This window comes from Primulina tabacum, chromosome 11 (assembly GCF_025594145.1).
Source record: "Primulina tabacum isolate GXHZ01 chromosome 11, ASM2559414v2, whole genome shotgun sequence".
Lineage (NCBI taxonomy): Eukaryota > Viridiplantae > Streptophyta > Magnoliopsida > Lamiales > Gesneriaceae > Primulina > Primulina tabacum.
The window spans coordinates 12,016,841-12,039,526 of record NC_134560.1 but is presented as its reverse complement, the minus strand read 5'-3'; the positions used below and the strand labels follow the sequence as shown (position 1 = coordinate 12,039,526).

At 33.7% G+C, this 22,686-nt stretch overlaps 2 protein-coding genes across 6 annotated transcripts; one reads left to right on the top strand and one right to left on the bottom strand.

The window, feature by feature from the left end:
* The first annotated feature begins 6,235 nt into the window (after window positions 1-6,235).
* LOC142518200 (uncharacterized) lies at window positions 6,236-12,697 on the top strand. 4 transcript variants are annotated; one of them, XM_075620922.1, is made up of 13 exons: window positions 6,261-6,374; window positions 7,058-7,300; window positions 8,230-8,439; window positions 9,385-9,465; window positions 9,552-9,638; window positions 9,782-9,877; window positions 10,378-10,431; window positions 10,592-10,822; window positions 10,911-11,246; window positions 11,331-11,539; window positions 11,643-11,691; window positions 11,783-11,822; window positions 12,333-12,697. In XM_075620922.1, the coding sequence occupies exons 1-13, from the start codon at window positions 6,363-6,365 to the stop codon at window positions 12,479-12,481; spliced, it is 1,797 nt and encodes a 598-aa protein (XP_075477037.1). In that variant the 5' UTR covers window positions 6,261-6,362; the 3' UTR covers window positions 12,482-12,697. The 4 variants fall into 4 exon arrangements, with proteins under 4 accessions (XP_075477035.1, XP_075477037.1, XP_075477034.1 ...); XM_075620920.1 differs by having other exon boundaries at window positions 6,236-6,374; window positions 7,061-7,300; window positions 10,911-11,539; XM_075620919.1 differs by having other exon boundaries at window positions 6,262-6,374; window positions 10,911-11,539.
* Window positions 12,698-17,620: 4,923 nt separating this feature from the next.
* On the bottom strand, window positions 17,621-22,249 carry LOC142519040 (RCC1 domain-containing protein RUG3, mitochondrial). Of its 2 annotated transcripts, none has more exons than XM_075621927.1 (6): window positions 21,674-22,249; window positions 21,085-21,224; window positions 19,824-20,018; window positions 18,892-19,020; window positions 18,635-18,790; window positions 17,621-17,973 (listed from the first exon to the last, which is right to left on the bottom strand). In XM_075621927.1, exons 1-6 carry the CDS (start codon window positions 22,189-22,191, stop codon window positions 17,768-17,770), a joined length of 1,344 nt encoding a protein of 447 aa, XP_075478042.1. In that variant the 5' UTR covers window positions 22,192-22,249; the 3' UTR covers window positions 17,621-17,767. The 2 variants fall into 2 exon arrangements, with proteins under 2 accessions (XP_075478042.1, XP_075478043.1); XM_075621928.1 differs by having other exon boundaries at window positions 17,621-17,970; window positions 21,674-22,246.
* Window positions 22,250-22,686: the final 437 nt, after the last annotated feature.

Here is a 22,686-nt window from a genome sequence, read left to right as displayed (position 1 = left end):
TTTTATATTTTCTTTGTATTATAACTTATGTACATATTCTTGTAGAAAATGTTTAATCTATAATCCTAGACTTTCTCTTTTCCAAGTATTTTATTGCAAATTTATTGTGGGGCCCTTAGCTCCTAATCATTATTACAATGCACTTTGATTAGGGTTAACTAATTACAGCGGAAAACGAGTTTAAAATTTCTTTTTAATGAGCCCGAAATATTTCTTCTACAATTTAAATACTAAAAATAGTATTTAATCTCACATCATAAACATGCTCACACGTAATCAAAACCAATCATATACAAACAACTCATATCCTCGGCACATGCCCCGGTATATAGACACATATACATATATACTGGGAACAAAAAATATACCTCAACTTAAACTGTGGCTCCCTCCAGAAGTACCCTCTCCGGTCTCCTGATAACCTGGAGTACCTGCCATTGTCCACACACAAAGACAACAACAGCCCTCCTTGGGGGTGAGCAAAGCTCCGTATGGAACAACCAATCATATATACCACAGATATCTAAACAATGATATATGATATGCAATGCATGTATGTCGTGGAGGTATCAGGTCAAATGCCCATCCATTGAGCACATGTCAGAATCAAACGAATCGCTATCAAATCAACGCTCGAGCTGGCACACCGGCCTCAATAAGGGATACTCGTATGATAGCGTCGACAAAGCGCCATCAAATCCCAAATCTCATATCCAATCATCGGGGCCACAATGTCTATGTCTTTAAGGGTCATATAATATCAAACATAGCATTGTGTTCACAAACCCCAGAATCCAATCAAATCATATCAGGGTATCCAAGGATCATAGCTCAAAGTGCATGTCATATATCGATGTATGCATCAAACGATGTGTGTTAACAAAATATTTATTTTATACATCGATATTCAAATCTCAATGTCATGTATGCCACATAAACTCAACAATTAAGGCATATAGACACATATTCTCAATCCAATCAATCAAATCAATCCAACATATATCATATAATACAGATACCTGTCGTATGTTATCCGGTCGCAACATACCTCAATTCTTCGTTTCCAGTTGATGTAGCCTGAAGATGTCGGTATAATACTTTATCTACATCAATAACATATTCATTCCAATCAATAACATAATCCAAAATCATTAATATGAGTTTCAAATATCATTTGAAACTTCAAAAATTCATATCAAATCCAAATCATATCATAATTCAATTCCGACTTCGATTATGAGTTTATTGTCGGTTATTCTACTACATATAGGAAATTCAACTTCAAATACATGCTATTCCAGCACTTTGATATTTCAAGTTGCTAGAAACAGAAGAAAATTACCTCAGTCAGACGCCCTCGACGCGACGATTCCGAATATATATTTGGTTTCGCGTTTAGACAGCGTTTCGAAGTCGATTCGAATAAAAGAAATCACTTTCTTTCGTATTCTCTCGAAGTTGTCGAAGGATAAATGAAGAAAACGAATAGAAGAACTTATTCTTATCCTCCACCGCTTCGGCGCTCGGGCGGTAGAATTCTCGCGCCCGAGCGCGAGACATTCTGCCCCCAAGTTATTTTTGTACCGCGCTCGGGTGGTCACAAATTACCGCTCGGGCGCGGCATGTTCTGTCCGCCTAACATTTACATCGCGCTCGGGCGGTCACAAACTACCGCTCGGGCGTGAAGTGTTCTGCCCGAACACATTTTACATACCCTGGCGCTCGGGCGGTCACTTTCTACCGCCCGGGCGCCACATGTTCTGTAAAAATATTGACTTTTGTACTATATTGTCGTCCGGCTTCTCCACTCGAGCTCTTATAACGTCAACTCATATTCAATATTCATTTTCTCAATTTCATTGTCATGATATACATCAAATACATAATCACATGACAATTTCATAAATTATCGATAATCACATAGGATTTACGATAATATGATACACGGTCCTTACATTTATATTTCAATTACTTGTCTATTTTAATAAACTCTTCAAGAGTACTAAGCTGAAAGTATCACATGTACCATGATAATTTTAATTTGTATGATGACATGTTCTATTGAAATAATAGTTTTGGACATTGAATCTAAATCCATTTGACACCCAAATCGTAAGAGGATTTTTTTTATATATATCACTGTCAAATTAACTAATCCATGACAACTGAAAATATTTTCTTATAACCGACTTTGGGTTAAAAACTTTGAGCTAAAGTGTACTCATATTTCACATGTCATTTGTCAATTATTTTTATTGACAATTGCTACAAATTGTATTTTAAGATAATCATAATTTTGCATTATAGCAAAAACACGTTAATAATTATATCATTTTGATTCCAAATAATATGTGAAATATCATCTTTTAATATATTTGTTATTCTTCATGAATAAGACCATCCAAATTGGATTCATTAAAATATTTGGTCCATCACGATTTTAACGTCTTTTATGTTTACTTACAAGTAATATAAGATATCCTGTAGGATATCAATTTCTTTCATAACGACTAGCCTTCATTATTCTTTTGACATTGAGATATTCATTCATTTTCTTCAAAGGGGTTCTTCGTCGCTTCAAATGAGTCGTATACATTGTTCAAATAGAACATTAATGAAGCTAAATAGTATAATTGATCATATACACAAGATCAAATAACATATTTTGATATTTAAACTTGGAACTTCATGTTCACTTGAAATTACATTGGGATCGATCTCAAAAATATTTTTTTGCTTCTATTTTCTCCCCTGCAATGTTGGAAATGTAGTTTTACAATAATAACAAATGAGAAATTACGCCATAAAGATCTCATTGCTCAAAATATTTGACCATAAGATTCAAATTATTTCCAACATATCTACAATATCTTCAAAAGATTTACTCTAGTGCAATTGTCGCACATAACACATTATCAGTTGACATAATATATACAACTTATATTTCAGATATCCCCAAAATATGATGCATTTATTATCAAAATCAATGTTTTCAATAGTTGATTGGAGACAAAATAAATCAACTAAACCAACGTATTTATAATCATACAACTGACATTCATATTTTTTTCTTTTAATCAAGCTTGTATTGATTATATATTCTGGAAATTTTTCTCAGGTATTTTCGCAAACACCAAGTTGCGTTCCATGGGCCAACATTATTTATTCATTCCAGATAATACGAGAATTTCTGCCAACTTGAGCTTATGATAGTGGTATCAAATTTGATAAGCCATAAATAAGAATACATAAAATTTTCTGGATATTTGATTCAAAAATCTTCATGTTTATCGATCCAGGAAATTTTGGCTTCATCATTAACATCTTTGTGCACTATCAATAGTTTGTTAAATATTTATATAATTTTAATGCTCAACCCAATCAATTATGCTAAACTCTGAAAATATTTGTATCGATGATACTTTTGGAGAATATTAGCTCTTCTAGAACTACTGATTTATAATATACTATTTATATAAAATCAATATTGGGATTGGATGCACAAATCTATATATGTCAATATTTATCACTATTTCATTGTATTAAGCATATCATCATTTTTTTCATCGTCAATCAAATGATCTTCTAGATCCTGAATACATTCATATCAACATACGATGAAAATATAATTTGCGTAGACCTCATCGACATCCACAAAATTTATATCAGGCTTGATGTATATCTCAATATTTTGTATCAATTTTATAATTCATATCTCATTTGAGATAATATATTTTTCTTTGATATCAGTTGTGTTCATTGACACTATCGTATTCATCTTATAGAATGTATCACATTAATTAGACAACTTTGGATTATTGTCTTCCTTTATTTCTCTCTGAATAAACAAAATACTATAACTAAGATATGAAATCGAGAAATTGAACGTATCTTTTCAAATTCTACGTATCTTTTCAAATTCTTACATCTATCAAATAGATCTTTTACTTCAAATAACGACATCTGATATCTCATTAATGTCATTCCACATTAAATTTTTTGTTCATACGTTTGATAAACATATAAAACAACAATATGTAATACAATATTTTATTATTTATTAGCACTTTAAAATAAAAACAATTTTAATCAAATAATTTTGAGACTAGTCAAAATTATATCCACAAAATGTGATTTGTCTTTATTTCAAATCTTAAAATCTTATAATATTCATCAATAAATAATCATTAATATCTATATAAAATAATGTTTCATTAAATAACATTAGGTTAAAAGAAAAAAAATAGATATTTACTCATATTCACGTGGTTATGCCATGATTTAAGAATTTATCAGAAGAATTATATATGATGATGCACGATAGTTTTAACAAACATAATATAAGCATATTAGTAAACATAAAAATAACATGCAATGAAATATGGAATTGAAAATCGGTGACAGTAGATGTGAAATACGTGAATATTCAAAGCTCAACTCACTGTCATGATCGTGCATAGACTACCATAATCATAGATATTTAATAAAGATGATGGTATCAATTCACTGGATTTACAACTTATTTTCTATTTCGATTGATGACGTTGTGGTCTCATTGCTATATATTCTCTTTTAAATGTTGTAGTCTCAATGCCCCATATTCATATATATATTATCAAACAGTCTATGCAGTTCATCATTGAACATGAAATTACTATACATCATAAAATAGTGACAAATAATATATCATACATTTTCTTTTGATAGATCTTAGAGCTTTAATCACCTTCTTTTGGAATATAGACAATTTTAAATCTTATATCGATTTTTTTAAAAAAAATTGTAATAAATCTCTCAATTCATAATATCTTCAAAAAACATTTAACAAAAAGGACATTAAATTAATATTCCTCAAGAATATTGTCAAATCTTGGATCTTATGTAAATATTCTTAATGAATATCAACAAATTTTTATCTTTTGACCAATATTTTTTTATAAATATTTATATATTTTGGCATAAAGCTATATTTTTAAAGTAATACTTATTGATCTTGGATCTAATATCATATATCAGAAGTGAATATCTTCGGTTTCTCAATATATAAAATCATACATCATATATTTATCATGAATTTCTTTAAAAAAAATTTAGATTCTCAATATATTTAATCTTATATCATATCTTAATTATGAATTTCTCTCAATATAAAATCTTTTTATGCTACTTTAGAGCCATCAATATCATGATATTTCATGGACACCAATATATCAATAATTATAATCTTGCTACTTCTAGAGCACTAACAACTATCTCATAAAATTGAGTATTGACAACACGTTGTGCTATTCCAATAGCATCAATAAAACAAGAAATATGTTCATTATAAGTTGTTTACAACATCATGCTAATAACGTGTTATAAACCATAAAATAAATAGAGATGAGTAGAGAGAATTCATAAAAAAATAAAATAATGAATCAATACTCAGGTATAGGGGTGTTCATCGGTCAGTTTGGTTCGGTTTTCGGTTTTTTATTTTAGTTTTACAAATATATAATCCGATATCCGAACCATTTCTCTTTGGTTCGGTTCGGTTCGGTTCGGTTAAGTTTTCTACCGAAATGGTTCGGTTATTTCGATCGGTTATTTCGGTTTTGATGCAATTATTTAAATTAATAAGATAAATATATTGTAAAATATAATATGTTATTTTTTTACATGATTTCTTAGTAAAACATTTAAATATAAAGTCTAAATGAATTACATAAACAACAATCAACTAAATATTATTCAAAATAATTCATCATTCACTGATATCATCTGATTCATCTAAAAAAATATATAATAAAAATAAAATTATTAATTTAATGAAATTTCGGCTTTTTCTGTCGGTTCGGTTTTGACATATATAATCCGAAACCGAACCAAATAAATTTCGGTTTTAACATTTATATCTGAATTATAAAATTCGATTTTTGGTTCGATTCAGTGTCCGGTTTTTTCTATTTGGATTTTCGGTTTTATCCGAAGTTTGAACATTCCTACTAAGGTGTAATTTTCATTGAACACAATCACCCTATTTATATGAGAAGATTACAACATACAAATTTTTACAAATATTATTTTGTCATATTTATTTTAACTAAAAATCTTTCGAATCTAATTAAATAAGATAATCATTTACAATAAAAATATATCTATAAAGACATTGTGTCATCTATCTATCAAGGGATTATAATGTATTTACGCCCTTTTTTTTACGTCAGTGCTTACTTGATCAAACGCGCAACCGATCACATTAGCCAAATTAGTTGAGCCATACTAAAGTGCGCTTTAAAATCCTGCCCATATATAAATACCAGCGACCAGATTCAGGCCTCTGTATTTGTAAAATATTGTCTTGAGAAAGAAGAAACCGCATGGAAACTGGGGTAAATTCTCTCATTTCATTGATCGAATGTTTTAATTAGCTTACAATCTTCTGTCATAAACAACTGGATTAAGATGTGGTAGGTTGAATTGTTTTTGTTGTCGATTCATGTCAGAGAACCGGATTATATTCCGTTGAGCTGAAATTTGTTGTGAAAATGTTCGAAATTTGTGATGAATGGGTAATGAATATCCCATATCCTAGTTTGTATTATTGGAATTGAGCTTCGTATTTCAGTTGATCGTCTGTATTTGCCTCATGCTGTGTTGAAAAACTTTTATCTGAAATTTGTTGTGAGAAAGTTCGAAATATGGACATTATCTATCTGTTTATCGAAATTATGTGGGCCTCTACTGATATATTTATTTTCATCTCGTGTTATTTGCATCATAGATTGATTGAATGTGATTCATCATGAATTACTATTGAAAATTTATGCACTATGATTGTCGTTGAATATTTTACTGTTCTGGTGTTTGCTGATTTATTTTTTTTAAGAGATGGAATTTTGATTTTATCATTATATCAGAATTGTTAATTAAGGTAAGATTAGGTGTATATGATAATAGTCAGATCTGTAATGCTAATCAAAGAGAATAAAGGAAATCTATGTACACTGGAATATATTCTCAATCAAGCTTAAACGAGTTATTCTAAAATATGGGTTGCTTCCCTTTCATGTAGCAGAACATGGGGCAACAGGAAGAATCACATAGTTGCTTAGTTACATGGCGGGGACAAAAGTTCACAGTGGAGATTAATCAAAATGCTACTCTCAAGGACTTGGGGGACCATTTGCAAACACTCACTAATGTCAAAGCTGACACTCTTCGGCTTCTTGTTTCCACAGGAAAAAGTTCTACAATGCTATACCCTTTTTCCGACAAACATTCTTGTCTAAGCCTGGAAGCAGCATCAGTTCATAAGGTGCCAAGTCTTGCCCTTGATATACATCCACCGACTTCTATCATTATAATCCGCTCATAAATTTAACTACTTTGTACTCAAATTGGTTCCGTTTCTCAAAATGAAAGACTTGCTCATAGGACTTGATGTTCTGAGAGGAGGTTGATGAATGATGGGTACTCCCATGTTGGGTAATAACAAAAATAAATCGAACAGCTAAGCACAAATCGGATTAGACGTTGATAGACAAAAGCATCACATTTAACACTACAGTTGTTTTGTTTTATTGATTGCACGAATATATGACATAAGCTGGATTAAAATCAACACACTGGAAACACATCTCAGATGAATTGCCGCATATTCAATCATGAGAAACTGTCCATCATCTTTACCCTAGAATAAAAAACCTATCATTATGCTTTTGCAATGTTAGAAAACAAATCTTGCGGTTTTTTTATCTTTTCCAGTCTTTACTCGTGAGTTATAGGATGACAATAATTTAGTGTGACCGTATTGGAAAAATAGATAAAACTCTTTGTATCACAAACTGGCAGTGTTGTTTGATTTCTTTCAGTGAAATTACATAACTTTACCATAAATATATTTGACCAACACTGAGTGGTACTAGCAGTTTCTACAAATTAATCCATTGCGACCTTGCACTCATGAGCTCATGTAGAGTAAGTCTAAATGCATCTACTGTCCCCAGGCTCGGCAATAGCAAGTTCTTTTGAAATGGTTGTGCTCATTGGAAGGTAGATAGGGTCACCCAAACTAATAAATATGATGCGGCATATTTTCAGAATGAATCGTGTCTTTTGTTACCAATTCTTTTGGCCTTTTTTCTTACATTTTGTTTAGATTGCATTGATACAACTGAATGACTAAATATACCTTCCAAACACGTTTAAATTTCATTGCCATTAGCTGTCTTCTATCTTCTCCAGGGAAAGGCTGTTCGAATGATGGGAGTTCTAGAAGATGAGGTTAATGAAGTCCTACAGAATGAAAAGGTGGACCTAAGGATTGCTGGATTTGATGAAGAAGCAAAAAGATTGAGGCGGAAAATTTCAAACCGACCCTATACTACGCATAAACTTCCTCAAGGACCTTACATTTTTTGTGATTTCAGAACACTCAGTCTTCCAGGAGTAGAGGTAAAGTTTACATTTCTTCTTCTTTATCTTTCAGCAATTCGGCTATGCGCTCATTACTGTGTTGGATGGATAAAAATTTGGGGGTTTATAAATTGGAAACTTTCATCTGCTCAAACCTCCAAACAAAATGTAATGAAACTGACTATGAATGGAAGAATGAAGCTCTTAAACCGTCTATAGAAATACTGGTTATTTCTGTGAAAAGGAGTAAACTTTGCTGGTTCTTATGACTGCGCTACTGATATGGATCACGCATCGGCTCAGATCGACATTGGGCATTTAGATGAGACTGGCCGATACGCTCTCCAATTCTCTACCTTTGCGCTCTATTGGTTTATCCGTGCCCAGGGTGAAACTTGACTCCGCCATGAAGTGATGATGCACATGGGCTTTAAATCTTAAGATGCTAAAATCATTGTTTTGATCACGATTAGACTTATTTCACGAACAATTATGTGCTTGAATGGGTTAAAGAAACAATATATGTCAGTAGTTTTATGTTGGTTGCTTGCACTGCGTGGAGTATTGGACTATGAGCTTCTGATAAGATGAACTTTTTGCCAAATTTCAATTTACTTCAATTATCATCTGGGAAGTTCATGCATGACGTGGAAAATTATGGACCACTATACTGAAATAATTATGGCGAGAAACTACAATATGTCAAATCTTGGTACCTCATATCTATGCCTTGAACAGTTTATGGTTCTTTTCACTGGGTATCAATTCTTTTCTATTATTCTGAAGGCAGGGGTAGTGTTTTGAGATACAATATTGCAATCTTCTCCATGCTGTTTAACCTTGTTAACTAATTCTCTCTCTTTCTTTCTTGCATTTTAATTTTACATATAGAAATTATTGTAATTACAATATTCCTACCATTGAGGAAATAACCTGAGCAGAGTACTTTTATTCAGTAATTGACCTCTGATGTCATGATGTCAGTTAAATCCTCCTACATCCAAGGCTTTGGAATTGCTACATATGCTTGCTTCGGATCCGGGAATTGTTTCAATTATGAATAAGGTACACTTGGAAGTACTTTTGAGTTTCCGTAAAATTTAATACATCTTGTCAATTGTAACATGTTTTCTTTTCACGGGCATCTTAAGCATCATTGGCGAGTGGGAATTTTAACGGAGATGGCACCAATTGGTTATGTTGGTGTAAGTCCTAAATGCATACTTGGCGTCAACAAGGTGAGTATCCTGATGAGAAACTCTCACATGCTTTTGTTGTTATCTTAATTTACGCTCACACAAATTTCAAGGCTTGTCCATCTGTTTAATTTCTCTTATAACATCTCTGACTTCTTATGTTATTGGTTTTGAATTATATGAAGAATCATGGAGAAGAGATATCACTGCGCCTTCGAACAGATGACTTCCATGGTTTCCGTAAATATGAAAGCATTAAAAAGACTCTTCTTCATGAACTAGTATGTTATTACATTTCAATCTGTTCTGTTTCTGTTCAAAAAAATTTAGGCTATGTTTGATTTCATTTTTAAAACCATGTTATTTTTTGGAAACGCTCAATTTACATTTCAATTGCATTTACAATCATTACACATACAATCATTATTTTTCAATTCATCGTTTTACCATTCTCAAAATCAACTTAAGTATTATATTATACCCTAATTCAATAAAATATACTTTCAAAATTTTAAAATACTCTATAAACCACCAAAAAATTACATAATCCAAAATACTCTCCCATGGTTTGATATTTTGCAGCAAAAATATCTCCTCTGGAAAACAAATCAAGCATACATCACATTTCCCAATACAATTTTTAAAATAAATCTTCAGGAAAACACATCTGAAAGTAAACATAATGAATTAAACATAAACTTAGGGGTCTGCTCTTTGTTTATTTATGTTTCACTTCTACTGCTGACATATGAATCCCTTTGTACTTTTGGCACCTTTTTAGGCACACATGGTGTATTCTGATCATGATGCAAATTTTTATGCGCTGGATAGTCAGGTACTAAATATCAACTTATTCTGTATCTGGTGCCCTCAAGAATCTCCTCTCTTTATGTGTTTCATGTGCGTGAGTTGAGGAATTTTTGTTCTTGGTTGTGCATGTCTTCTAGATAATACTGTCACTGCTGTATATTTTGATTTCGTTTAATTCTAATCAGCTTAACAAGGAAGCAGCTACTCTTGACTGGACTAAATCAAGGGGCCACACCTTGAGTGGTTTCACTCATTCAGTACAATATGAAGAAGAGTTTGATATTAACCGAAATGAAACCTCATCGCAAAAGCTTGGAGGACGAACTTCTATACTTCCTGATGCTCGTGCATCTTCAGCAAGTGCTGCTTATCAACGTTTAGCCAACTCATCCACTGCACTTCTGAGATCATCTATGGTACGTCAAAATAAATAAATAAGTAAATAAATCTTATAGGTGTTTGCCTAAAACCTGAATTCATTAGCAGCACAATGGAAAAATTCAGATAGCTGGCAAACTCACTTGCATAGCTAATTCTGGTGTCTGCTTTCACAATCAGAATGCTTTGGAACCTGATACTGATGTTGATTATAAGGATGAGTTCTTGGAGCTCAAAAGTTACGTGGAATCAGGAGAAATCCATGCGGATATGGAAGTTGATCCTGATAATTCTCAAGTGAGCGAAATTTTGTCTCCGCCCCAAACTCTGGGGTGTGAAGAATCAAATCATGATGTATCCAGTGCCAGAATTGGGCCAAGCTACCCTGGAGCACTTCAGAAAACTTTAGAACCTGAACATGATGATTCTGGAGCAGATGGTTATCCGAGATTTCAGAACACGGTGAGATGTGATCAAATGGACTCTCATACGTGTGCAGCTACAGATATCCCTTGTCATTTTGAACCTAAGCAAAATGATTCTCAGGAAGTGGCAATGACCGAGCCTGATTCTGGTGAGATATCATCAAGGAGCCAAACTGTTCAGTCCAATTCAGATGATCCAAAATTGCAGATAATTCAAGACCCTGTCACCATGGTTTGCGATCGTCTGCAAAATGCTATTCAGTTATTGAGAAATGAAGTTAGTCACTCAGAAGCTGGTGTGATTTTACATACTTTAATCAAGATAATAAGGTGTAACTTGAATTCTGAGTTTAATTTTTTATTTTCATCATTTAATTATTGTCTATCAACTTATGCATTCAGTGTTAGAGCTGACATTTTAATTTACACGCAGTAATGTGATTGAACACCCAAATGAGTTGAAGTTCAAAAAACTCAGAAAGGTAATTTTAATACTTGCATGTTTTAATACCTTCATCATACATTAACATCTTTTATTAATGATGCTTAGCTGGTGATGTTGATCTGTTGCAGGTTAATCCAGTGATACAAAAGAACATTGTTGGATACAAAGGTAATGACTGCATCTTGCATTTAAATTCACATTAATGCGCTGTCATACTTATTGTGCTTCCAACAACATGAAAATTGACGCAATATAATAGTACACTTTTGTCCATTAATCTCATCCAACGATCTCCTCCAGCCCTTTTTAATTGTGACCGGGGTTGAGTGAGGAGGAATCCCACTCTGCAATTCACAATTATGCCCTATGTTCCATGCAGATTAGGGTTTAAGATATTTCATTTTGCTGACATTCAAAGAATGGAGAATATTTAAAACTTTAAAATCTTCAAGTTCACCATGACTGGATATACCTGAGTCAACTTGGCAAGTTTAAAGTTGGAGCCTACACGCGATACCATCAATGCTGTATAGCGCGTCATATCTTGTATCTAGCGCCATGATTATTTTCCAATGTATTTCTACTTGTCTATATCTTTGACAATGCATGCATTATGTAAGGGGCAAGGATTTTCCTCCTATAAGTTTGAAACTAAAATGCACTTTAATTTTGTGGCAGCTGCTATGGACATTCTCATAATGGTTGGATTCTGTGAAGATGTTATGGACGGAAATGGGAAGGCCGAAACCTTTTTAGTGCTGAAGCGAAATGATCCAGGTTTGTTGTGGCTTGCCAAATCAACTATTGAGACATACATTGCATTGTAAATGAGTTTATGATCAACAGTGAAAATAGAAGTGGGGTAACCATATCTATAACGTTGTGCAGTTGATATATTTGTGTATCATTGAATGTATAATGATGTTTCATCATCCAAGAAGAAACCAAAATGAATCAAGAAATACAGGTGTTTGATTTACATTGGGCTATCAATGTTGTAAAATTTGATTTGTCTGAGTTATTTTAGATTATGATTTTTTAAACTACTATGTGTTATAAATGTGCTGATGACTTTCGGTTGTATCTTCGGCCTTGATTCAATCGACGTTCTTGCTGGCACCGTTCATGCATAGCTGAAAATCTATGTAAAGGCTAGCGCTTTGATTAAGTTGTGCCGTGCAACTTGTATTTGCTTAAAGAGACTAGAGACTTTGCAAGATAAGAAAAGCCCTTGAATTGTGCGACTTGTATTGCTTAAAGTTACATTAGGTGTACGTTCCAGAAAAAGTACGATGATACTTCAATGACCTTTGTTTAACCATGAATCCTGTGTGCACCGATTGCATATTACTCGTTTGGTATCAAATTTTGACCACTCCACAAGATTCTAATAAACATCCAATTGGCGTTTTAAATGCCTTATCAAAAATTAAACCACTAATAGTTTGCTAGAAGCTTAGGATATCATAATCCATGTTGTGAAAATGGTTGGTCTTTGTAACGTCCAAAAATCAGTTCACGTAAATCGCATGTATGTAAATTATTTAAATTGCTTATTTATTTTATTTAAATCGTTTTAAATACTTAAAGGATATATGATTAAATGTCTAAATTACATGATTTCATGAAATTAAGAATTTTGTCCGGATATTCAATATTAGGCCGGGGAAAAAAGATCGGGGATGACCAAGATGAAAATATTTTTAAGGCTCGATAAAATAATTAAACAAAATGAAAATTTTCTAAAAATGTTGGGGTCCAAATTATTTTACGCATCGAGCCTTATTTTATTTGGGAAGCCGATTTTAGTCAAACGAAAGACTTTTAAAGACCCGAAAGTTATTATTTTTGGAAACGATTTTTGTAAACTTTTGTTTTATAATTAATTGGGCTTTAATGGACTTAATTTACCTAGGATTGATGGGTCTAATTGTTTCCAAACCAAAAACCTAGAATCCTAACTTTTTAAAACACAATTTTGAAATTTATAAATCAAACCCTAGGGTTCTAAAGACTCTTAGTGGCCGAAAAACACAAACAACACACTAAATTTTCGAAAATTTGAGAGCAAAATCCGAGGTTGTTCGTCGCCCGTTCATTCTTCTTCGCAACCCGCGCCAACGATCCAATATTCGAGCGTTTTAAAAGCAAAGACACGTTTCTAAATTTTATTTTTTGCACCATTCGAATCATAATACATGTGATTTATGTTTTTAAGCATAAAAAATTTGTAGTTCAAATATTTAACATTTAAAGGTTTATTTTCCAAATTTTTTGATGTTTTTACGCTCGTTGGAGACGTGTTATGATTTCTGAAGGACACGTTGTCATTAGGGGATGTTAAAGGATTGGAAAAAGAGTTTGTTTAAAGACAGAACGAGGGCTGGACAGTAGTGCGATGGCCGTGCATGTTTAGGTAGTCGAACCTAGGGTTTCTTCATGAGTTTCCTTGTGGTCATGGGACGGCTGGGGAGGAACCGCACCAGGGCTCGGCCAGGGCCCTGTGAGCGGCTTTGGGAAGAGGCTAGGAAGATCCATTGAGGGGCTGGAATGGTGGCCGCTGATGGAAGCCGCGAACTAGGGAGAATCACGAGAGATGTGTGCGGCTGAGGAAGAAGAGGGATGCGGCGCGTGGCTAGGCGTGGTTCAGGGGTATGTGATGGTCCAGGAGAGGTAGGCTACGGTCTGGTGCGTCGAGGTTAGGGTTTGGTCCGGCGATGGTTCGGGCATGGGGTGGCCGAGGGGTTCTAGGGAGAGAACGGGTTCGGTTATGGCTTGGGAAGGAAAGGGGCTTGAACCATGGTTCACGGGGGTTGGTTTGTGGCTCACGGGGGTAGTTTTGGGATTAAAGTCTAAGTTTAAAATTTTGGATTTAAAATATTAAGTTTCGAATTTATTCGGGTTTAAAACGCTTTATGGTTTGGTTAATAAGTCATTAAATCAAAAGGCTCGAGTTTACGTCAAAGAAAATATTAGAAGTCAAATTTAAGCTTATATGATGCTATGGGATAGGCTCGAGTCAAGAAAAGTAAGAAAAAGCCAAAATCGAGTACATGGATAAAATTGTCATTTTACGTCCCCTGGTAGTTCAAAAGGTCTGGCAGTGTCCCGAAGAATCATAATACATGCTAAATGATATTTTAAAATGTTTATGATGCAAATATGATATTTTTATGATATATGCAAAGCATGTATGATTTTTTCTGAAAAATGGAAAAATGGTATTTTACGATTTTTTTAAGGATACGATATTTTATAAATAAAATGAAAGGAAAAATATTTTGAAGGATGTGACTTGATTGTGACATAAATGATATAATTGGAAATATCGTGAGAAAAAAGGCCCAGAGGGAGCCCGTTTATAGGAGAAGACCTCAGAAGGAGCTTGACAATCGTATTTCCATCAATTGCGCCCCAGCGCGCACACCTTGGATTTAAAGTGATAAGAATGAGTTTTCCTTCATTGTAATGCTGCTGAAGCTTCGAATGTCGAAGGAGAAAAGAAGAAATCAAATTCTCTCGTCCGAATTTACTTCGAAACGTTGTCAAACGCGAAACAAATTATATATCCGGAATCCTCGCATCGAGAGCATTCTTTTGATATAAGTTTCTTCTCTATTCAGAACTTTTATTTCTTGAATCGCTAAAATAGCATGTATTTGAAGTTGATTTCAATATATGCGATAGAATAATCGATAAGAAACTCCTATTCATAGTCGGAATTGAATTATGTTGTCATTTCAATTTGATATGAATTTTCAAAGTTGCAAAAGATTTTTGAAATTTTAAACGTTGATTTTAAAGGAATTCATTGATTGAAATGAATATGTTGATTATGTAGATAGATTTTCTGTATTGAAATCTTAAAGCAACATTGACCGGAGACGAAGAATTAAAGTATGTTGCGACCGAGTAACATGCGACATGTATCTGTGTCAGATGATATATGTTTGATTGATTTGACTGAGAATATGTGTCTATATACATTACTTGTTGAGTTGATGTGGCATACATGACATTTATGATTGGTATATCGATGTATAAAATAAATATTTTGTTAACACACATTATTTTATTCATACATCGATACATGACATGCACATTGAGCTATGATCCTTGACTACCTTGATATCATTAGATTTTATTTTGAGGTTTGTGAACACGATGTTACATTTGGCATTATGTGGCCCGTAAAAAAACATAGTCATTTGTGGCCCGATGATTAATTGATTGAGATTTGGGATTTGATTGCGCTTTGCCGACGCTATCATACGGTCATCCCTTATACTTGATTGAGGTCGGCGTGCCAGCTCGAGCATTGATTTGATAGCGATTCGATTGGTTGCGTGGATGGGCATTTGACCTGATATCCCCAAGACATGCATGCATTGCATACCATATATAATTGTATAGATACATGTTGTATATATTATGGTTGTTCCATACGGAGCTTGTGCTCACCTCCTAAGGGGGCTGTTGTTCTCTTTGTGTGTGAAGAATAGCAGGTACTCCAGGTTATCAAGAAACTGGAGATGGTACTTCTGGAGGGAGTCACATTTGAGTTGAGGTTGAGTTGTCTATCCCAGTGTATATATGTATCTATATATCGGGGCATGTCCCGAGGATATGAGTTGTTGTATGTAGTTGATTTTGCTTATGTGTGGACATATGTTATGATGTGACATGTTTAGATGCGACTTTATTATATACTATTTTTAGTATCATAATTATAGTTGTCACATTTTTGGCTCATTGTAAAGAAAAATTTTCCTTGTTTTCCGCTGTAATTAATTAACCCTAATCAAATTACATTGTAATAACGATTAGTATTTGTCTACTGTCCTGCCCCTAGGTACTTGGTGTATATAGACTGATAAGTCAACCACGTGATGATATGATAAAGGATAGTTACTTTCAATGATCAAACTTCACCCAACATAATATATGGTGATGCAAGGATTTATGATTTATATATAATTATGAGTTTTTACACCAGCTTATTTTAGTAAAAGATTTATTTTAAAACTGCATTTGTCTGTATATGTATTATTTGTTACATATGATTTGAACGTGATGAATCATTAGACTCACTAGGTTTGGATGATCGCATGTGAGGATGATTTTGAGGGAGACGCTGACGTTTGAGTGGATCGGGTCCGACAGTACACTCCTAATGAACTTTTATTTTCCGCATTAGCTTAGTATTTAAAGTTTTGACGTAAAAAATTTAAGGGTTATTTGTTACAAATTTATGCTTTATTTTGAAGTTTAATTTTTTGATTATTTTAAAATTGATGTACGACTTTGTAATTTAAAGATATTATGCATTTAAGATTTTTAAATATTAATTTTTATGTTGGATGGTTTCAGTTAGAAAAAATATTTATACAAAAAAAATTAATAGTATTTGAAAACATAAAAAAAAAGGACGTTTCAGTCTTACTTTTTACAACTTGAACCCGAGGAGATATTTTTCATTTTTTTTTAACTTGTAAGTTTGATTGCTTCAAATTCCTGATAGAAAATATTAATATATCAGTTTAATTACTAGATTAACCGAGTTTTTGGGCGATTCCATCGATTACTTTCAGAAAATTCCTTTGAATATTATAATCTATATAGCACTTAAGCTATTATAACATATCAAATTTCTCAGCTACATTCCTTTAACTTTGACTTGTTCTAAAAATAATTGAATTTTTGCAGCATAATGTAGTAGTATAATTAAAATCAAACTTCCTAGTTTAATTGCTAGCATTCTTTCGCTAAAACGATTGAAACCTTGAGCAAATTGGTAATCTTGCTGAATGTTTAAATGATTGAAAACAACTAAATTGTTCGATTCATTGGAAAGAAAACTAATTCTGTGAGTGTCTGTTGTTCCAATTCTGGTACATGCTGCCAATTTCACCATTGAAATTTGGTAACTTGAAAAATATTTAAACCTTACTTCAAACAAAAAAATAAAATCTTATATCTTAATTAATCCCAATAAAGATACATAAAAAACACCACACTGAAATCACCTATTACTAGGTGGGACAAGATAATCCACAAGGATCATTAGATCGAAGCAGTCGGCATCCAATAGATCCCCATTACACAGAATAATATTACCTCTTCCCAGTCTCTGTTCTTGAAACAAGGCACATGGCATGAGACGCGCCAGCGGCAACAGACAAAACTTTGAACTCCCCCAGTCCATCATCTTCCCAAAGAAACTTTACTTCAACTGGAGACGGTTGTACCTCAGAAAGCCCAGGAACACCTAGTTGATTATCCCTTGCATTGCCCCACATGTACAACTTCCCTTTGTCTGCTGATTCGAAAAAACATCAATTTGGTTGCGAAAAACCTCTTCTCTTTTTTTATTAAGAAGTGATTTTCACTAATGAGAACAAAACTGCCGGTTAGGACATTGGAAACCTCCAAGTACAGAATAAATAGTTAACCAACTTTTTTAAAAAATTTAATGCTAATCAATTTTTGCTTACTCACATGACAAGAAATAAGGTTATGATTCTCGTTCTTAAGGGATGATGTCCAACTGAAAAACACAGGAAAAATGACCAGGGATTTATGGGTACAACGAGAGCAACAGGGTATCTGCACCGCAGACATCTCCCTGTTCTGCCTAGGCATCTGAGAATATATTATTTGTCACCTCAAGTTTTTTTCCAGTTCTACTATTCTACATGAACCATATCAGTGGTAGATTTTCTTTTGAAGGTACTAACATGAGCTGCATTAATTGTTTTCCCTATAATTGCCACAGAAAGAGAAAATAAAGAAGATTTGCATCTAGTTATCAACACCTTATGCCTTGTAAGTTGCATAGTTTAAGATGTAGCACACATTTTATTTTTAACGTTTTATAATCATTTCAAGCATATATACACGGAAAAAATAATGTGCCAAATGAAAGATTTGATAATATTGATCTCAAATAAGAATTTAATTGTATAGAATGGACTGCTTACCAGTTATAGCTGCCGATGATGAACCCCCACAAGCAACATAAATGACCTTCTCATTAGCTAAGGCCATAACAGGCTCAGGAACCTTTTGTAAATGAAAAGAAGAATGGCCCAACTGACCATGCCCACCATGACCCCATGAAAGAACTTGTCCTTTTTCTGAGATGTAATACACGATGTAGTCAAATCAGATCCACAAAGCCTATCTCCCACATCAATGCATGCTAACCGAAACGTGCTAGGTTATAAAGTTGCTATACCTGTCAAAGCAAGAGAATGGTATCCGCCACTGGCAATCTGAACTACACGTTCATCTTTGAGAGCAGGAACATGTTGAGGTTTCCAGCCACCGACTTTATCACCTCTACCCAGCTCATAGTTGGAGTTTGCTGCGATTCAAAGTATCTGTTAGTTGGCAAAACGCAAAGCTAAAGCATTACAGATAATATGAAAACGAAGCTACATCTTATAGCAGCCTCACTGCCTTCTCAATCAAGATAAAAATACTATATGAGGAAAACTTTGTAACATTTAGACAAATTGAAATTCCAACAGAAACTCAGGCAACTCGTTCTGGCACTCAATGTGACATATTTAAAGTATGATCGATTTTCTCCAGGTCAGTTTTCATTTAAAACAGAATGAGCACAGTGACAGATTTAAAAAACATATATACCAAATCTGAATTATCTATGTTGACAACAGAAAATAGAATATAGTTCCACTAAAAAAACAGCAGGTTTCATATAATCTCAAAAATGGTGAAATGAACTGATCCTTGATTTTTGGGTTCAAGGTTCATACATATATCGGCCATCTCAAAACGTGAAATTAACTCATTGGTTCACTTCCAAAAACTATGGAATTTTTAACTTTCTCTAAATTTGTGACCTAAAACCCGTGACAATGGATTTTGAACAACTGGAATCAAGTTTGCATTCTGCATTTCAAATAATCAATAACCATTTAGTTTCTCTTAAAATGTTGCTTAAACATCTGATAAAGTATATGCATTCCACCACCCAAGAGGGTGGTTTTCTATTCTTATAATTTGAAATATGGGTCAAGTTTATTCTTTATTTCAGTATATTAAATAATTTCCGTCAAGTTTATTCTTTATATCAATATATTAAATATTTTCTTGTCAAATCATTATCAAAACATCATAACTGTAAATTGCATGCATCCTTACCACCCCAGTTCCAAAGTTGTCCTTCTTCGGTCAATGCCATCGTGAAAAACCCACCACATGAAACAGCAGCTACTGGCACAGGCATTGCCTTTACTTCAGTCGGAGTGCTGAGACCACCTGCATGGTCTGGGCCACGACCAGGACCAAGGCCCAATCTACCATCCCCTTCATCTCGTCCCCAAATGTAAAGTTTTCCTACATAACAAATTAACAATATCATGGAAGAAAAATAAATTATTAAATCAAGAAAAGGTGGTACACAAATGCAATATTGAAGTAATATCTGAATATTCTAGAGCAGATAATGCCAAACAGCAGGAATAAATAAAATGCCCACAAAGCACAATGGCTCTAATGTTCAGGATTCTTTTTTATGCATAAAACTCATTCTCTTGATGAAGAGAGACATAGTTACAGATCCAGGAAAGTAAAGCCCAATGGATACTGAAGCCCCAACATACAAAGAATACAGGTGATGGCTAGTAAGGAGACTAAGTATAAGAAACATACGGGAGGAACACAAGGGAATAAAATGAGGGGAAGTGGGGTAATTGTTCGGCACTCAAAAAATTCCTTAAATTTTGTGTGCTAACATGGCTACGGGCAAGGGTAGTAGTGAGATCCCTCCTTTTGTTTTTGGGGTACTGAGAGTGATTAACATATGTTTGCATTCAATTTTTCAACATTAAATCATTACATCTATATTTCTCTACCATAATTCTTGTGGAAGAGATATGTGCTCTTTCTGAGTAAATTAAGGTTAACAAGAGAAAGCCCAGGTTTTTGTATCAGAGGTATCACTAACATAAAACTTAATTCAAGTGATACGGTGCAGATTTAATGTAAAATACGTAACATCATTAAATTCAAGAAGAAATACATGGGTTGGGTGTTAGGGCTCAGAAATCAATATTCTTTCATTATCTCAATCATACTCCTATTAAATATACACTTCAGAGACACATATCTATATCTATATTATAAAATATCTCAATCATTTTTAAAAATTAATTATAAGAGATATGCTTTTAAATAGAAAAAAATCTCGTCAACTTCCAAAAACTTCTGCAGTGACATTCCAAAAAATCTTTAAAAGACTAATTCTAAACTTTTAATTGAAAATAATACAAAGCTCAACCAAACGCCACTGTTGTGTAGCATCTCTGTGTCTCTTTAAACTTTTAGCCCCTAATACTCAAGAAAAATAAAGGATGGACTTCAAATGCTCAAAAACTAAGCTGGTAACAAATAAATATCTAACCAGATTTTGTGATAGCAGCTGAATGTGTACCACTGGTAGCAATATGACATATTTCTTCAATCCAAGATCCCTCAACCATTTTAGGCAAGAGTTCTCTGTGATACACAGAATGTCCGAGAGCACCAAATCCTCCATAACCCCTGAAAAACTTTATTTTGTGAAAAGAATATCAGGATTTGCAGACAACAATCCAACCCAAATAAAAATCAGGGGCTTAAACACATGATGTGTATCTTAGTGGGTTCATTGTAATTTGTGAACATTATCCAACAAGACATCTCTATGATAAAGGGATAAAACTAAAATAATAACAGGCAATAAGTGTGATTATTGTGCTAAAGCTTCCTTAACTTCTCCACACAAGCATTAACAGGATTTGCGCATCCAAAATCAGATAGGCACTAATTAAATAAGTCTCTAAAGAGTAAACAGATTGCTTTGGTCATCCGTATACTGAGCTACTAATGTGGAAAACAAGTACCACAAACTTTCTAACCTCATTTGAGATATTCAAGCCAATACTGTCACCTCATCACTTAATATTATTAACATTACGACAAAATCAATCAAGGGTGAGATAGGAACTGACCACGTGAAGACACGGCCAAGGGAATCGAGAGCAACAGAATGGAGACCACCGAGAGCAATACTTCTAACATGGGATTCCAAATGAGGATTCAGTGTTGGCACAAACACCGAGTTTTCATGTCCAAACCCGAGCCTGCCGCCGTCACCTTTTCCCCAAATCCATAGTTGTCCATCCACCACCAAGCCCGAGTGGAACAGCCCACACGAAATCCCCACTTCGATAGGGGACCCATCGGAATCAGAAAATCGGGATAGGCGACCAGTAGTCGCGTCAGAGAGGCGGAAATTCGGCGGAATACGCAAGGTGGCGACGGGTGAAGGATATATTCGGCTTTCCTCGACGCCTCCTCCGAGCTGCCCGGAGCCTCCACGACCCCATGACAAAAGCTGGAGGGTGACTGATTCTTCGGTGGTGGTAGAGGAAATTTCGAACAGAACTGGAGCTGATTTGGCGGCCGAGGAGTATGGGCGGCGGCGTATGAGCAATGAGGAGTAAATGTGGCGGTGGCGAAAGGCCATCGATTTCAGGGGTTTGTGTTCCCTCTGGCGAGGTTCTAGAAAATGCCGAAAGTCTAAACCGAACCGGAAAAACCCGGAAATCCGATACTCGAGGGAAAAATTAATTACTTTTTTAAAAAATCTATTAGATATATAAGTTTATTAAAAAATATTTTAATTTTGTTTTATTAGTTTGCCTTGAGGAAAAAATTAATTACTTGTTTTAAAAAAAATCTATTAGTAAATTTTTTGTCCATAAATTTGATATTTTATTATTTAAAAAATATTATACTGTTTAAATAACATCCAAATTTTCAAATTTCATTATTCCCAAAATTGACAACTCTTTTTAAAAATATTTTTTTAAATACAACTTGCTAATTATTTGCTTATCTTTAAAATAATTATATATATTATTTTATTTAAAAAAATTAATCTGATTTTTAGAGAGTTGACTTGTAATTGATAGAACAAGGACTTTAAATTTTAGGGAGATAAGAGTTTAAGAACTTGGAA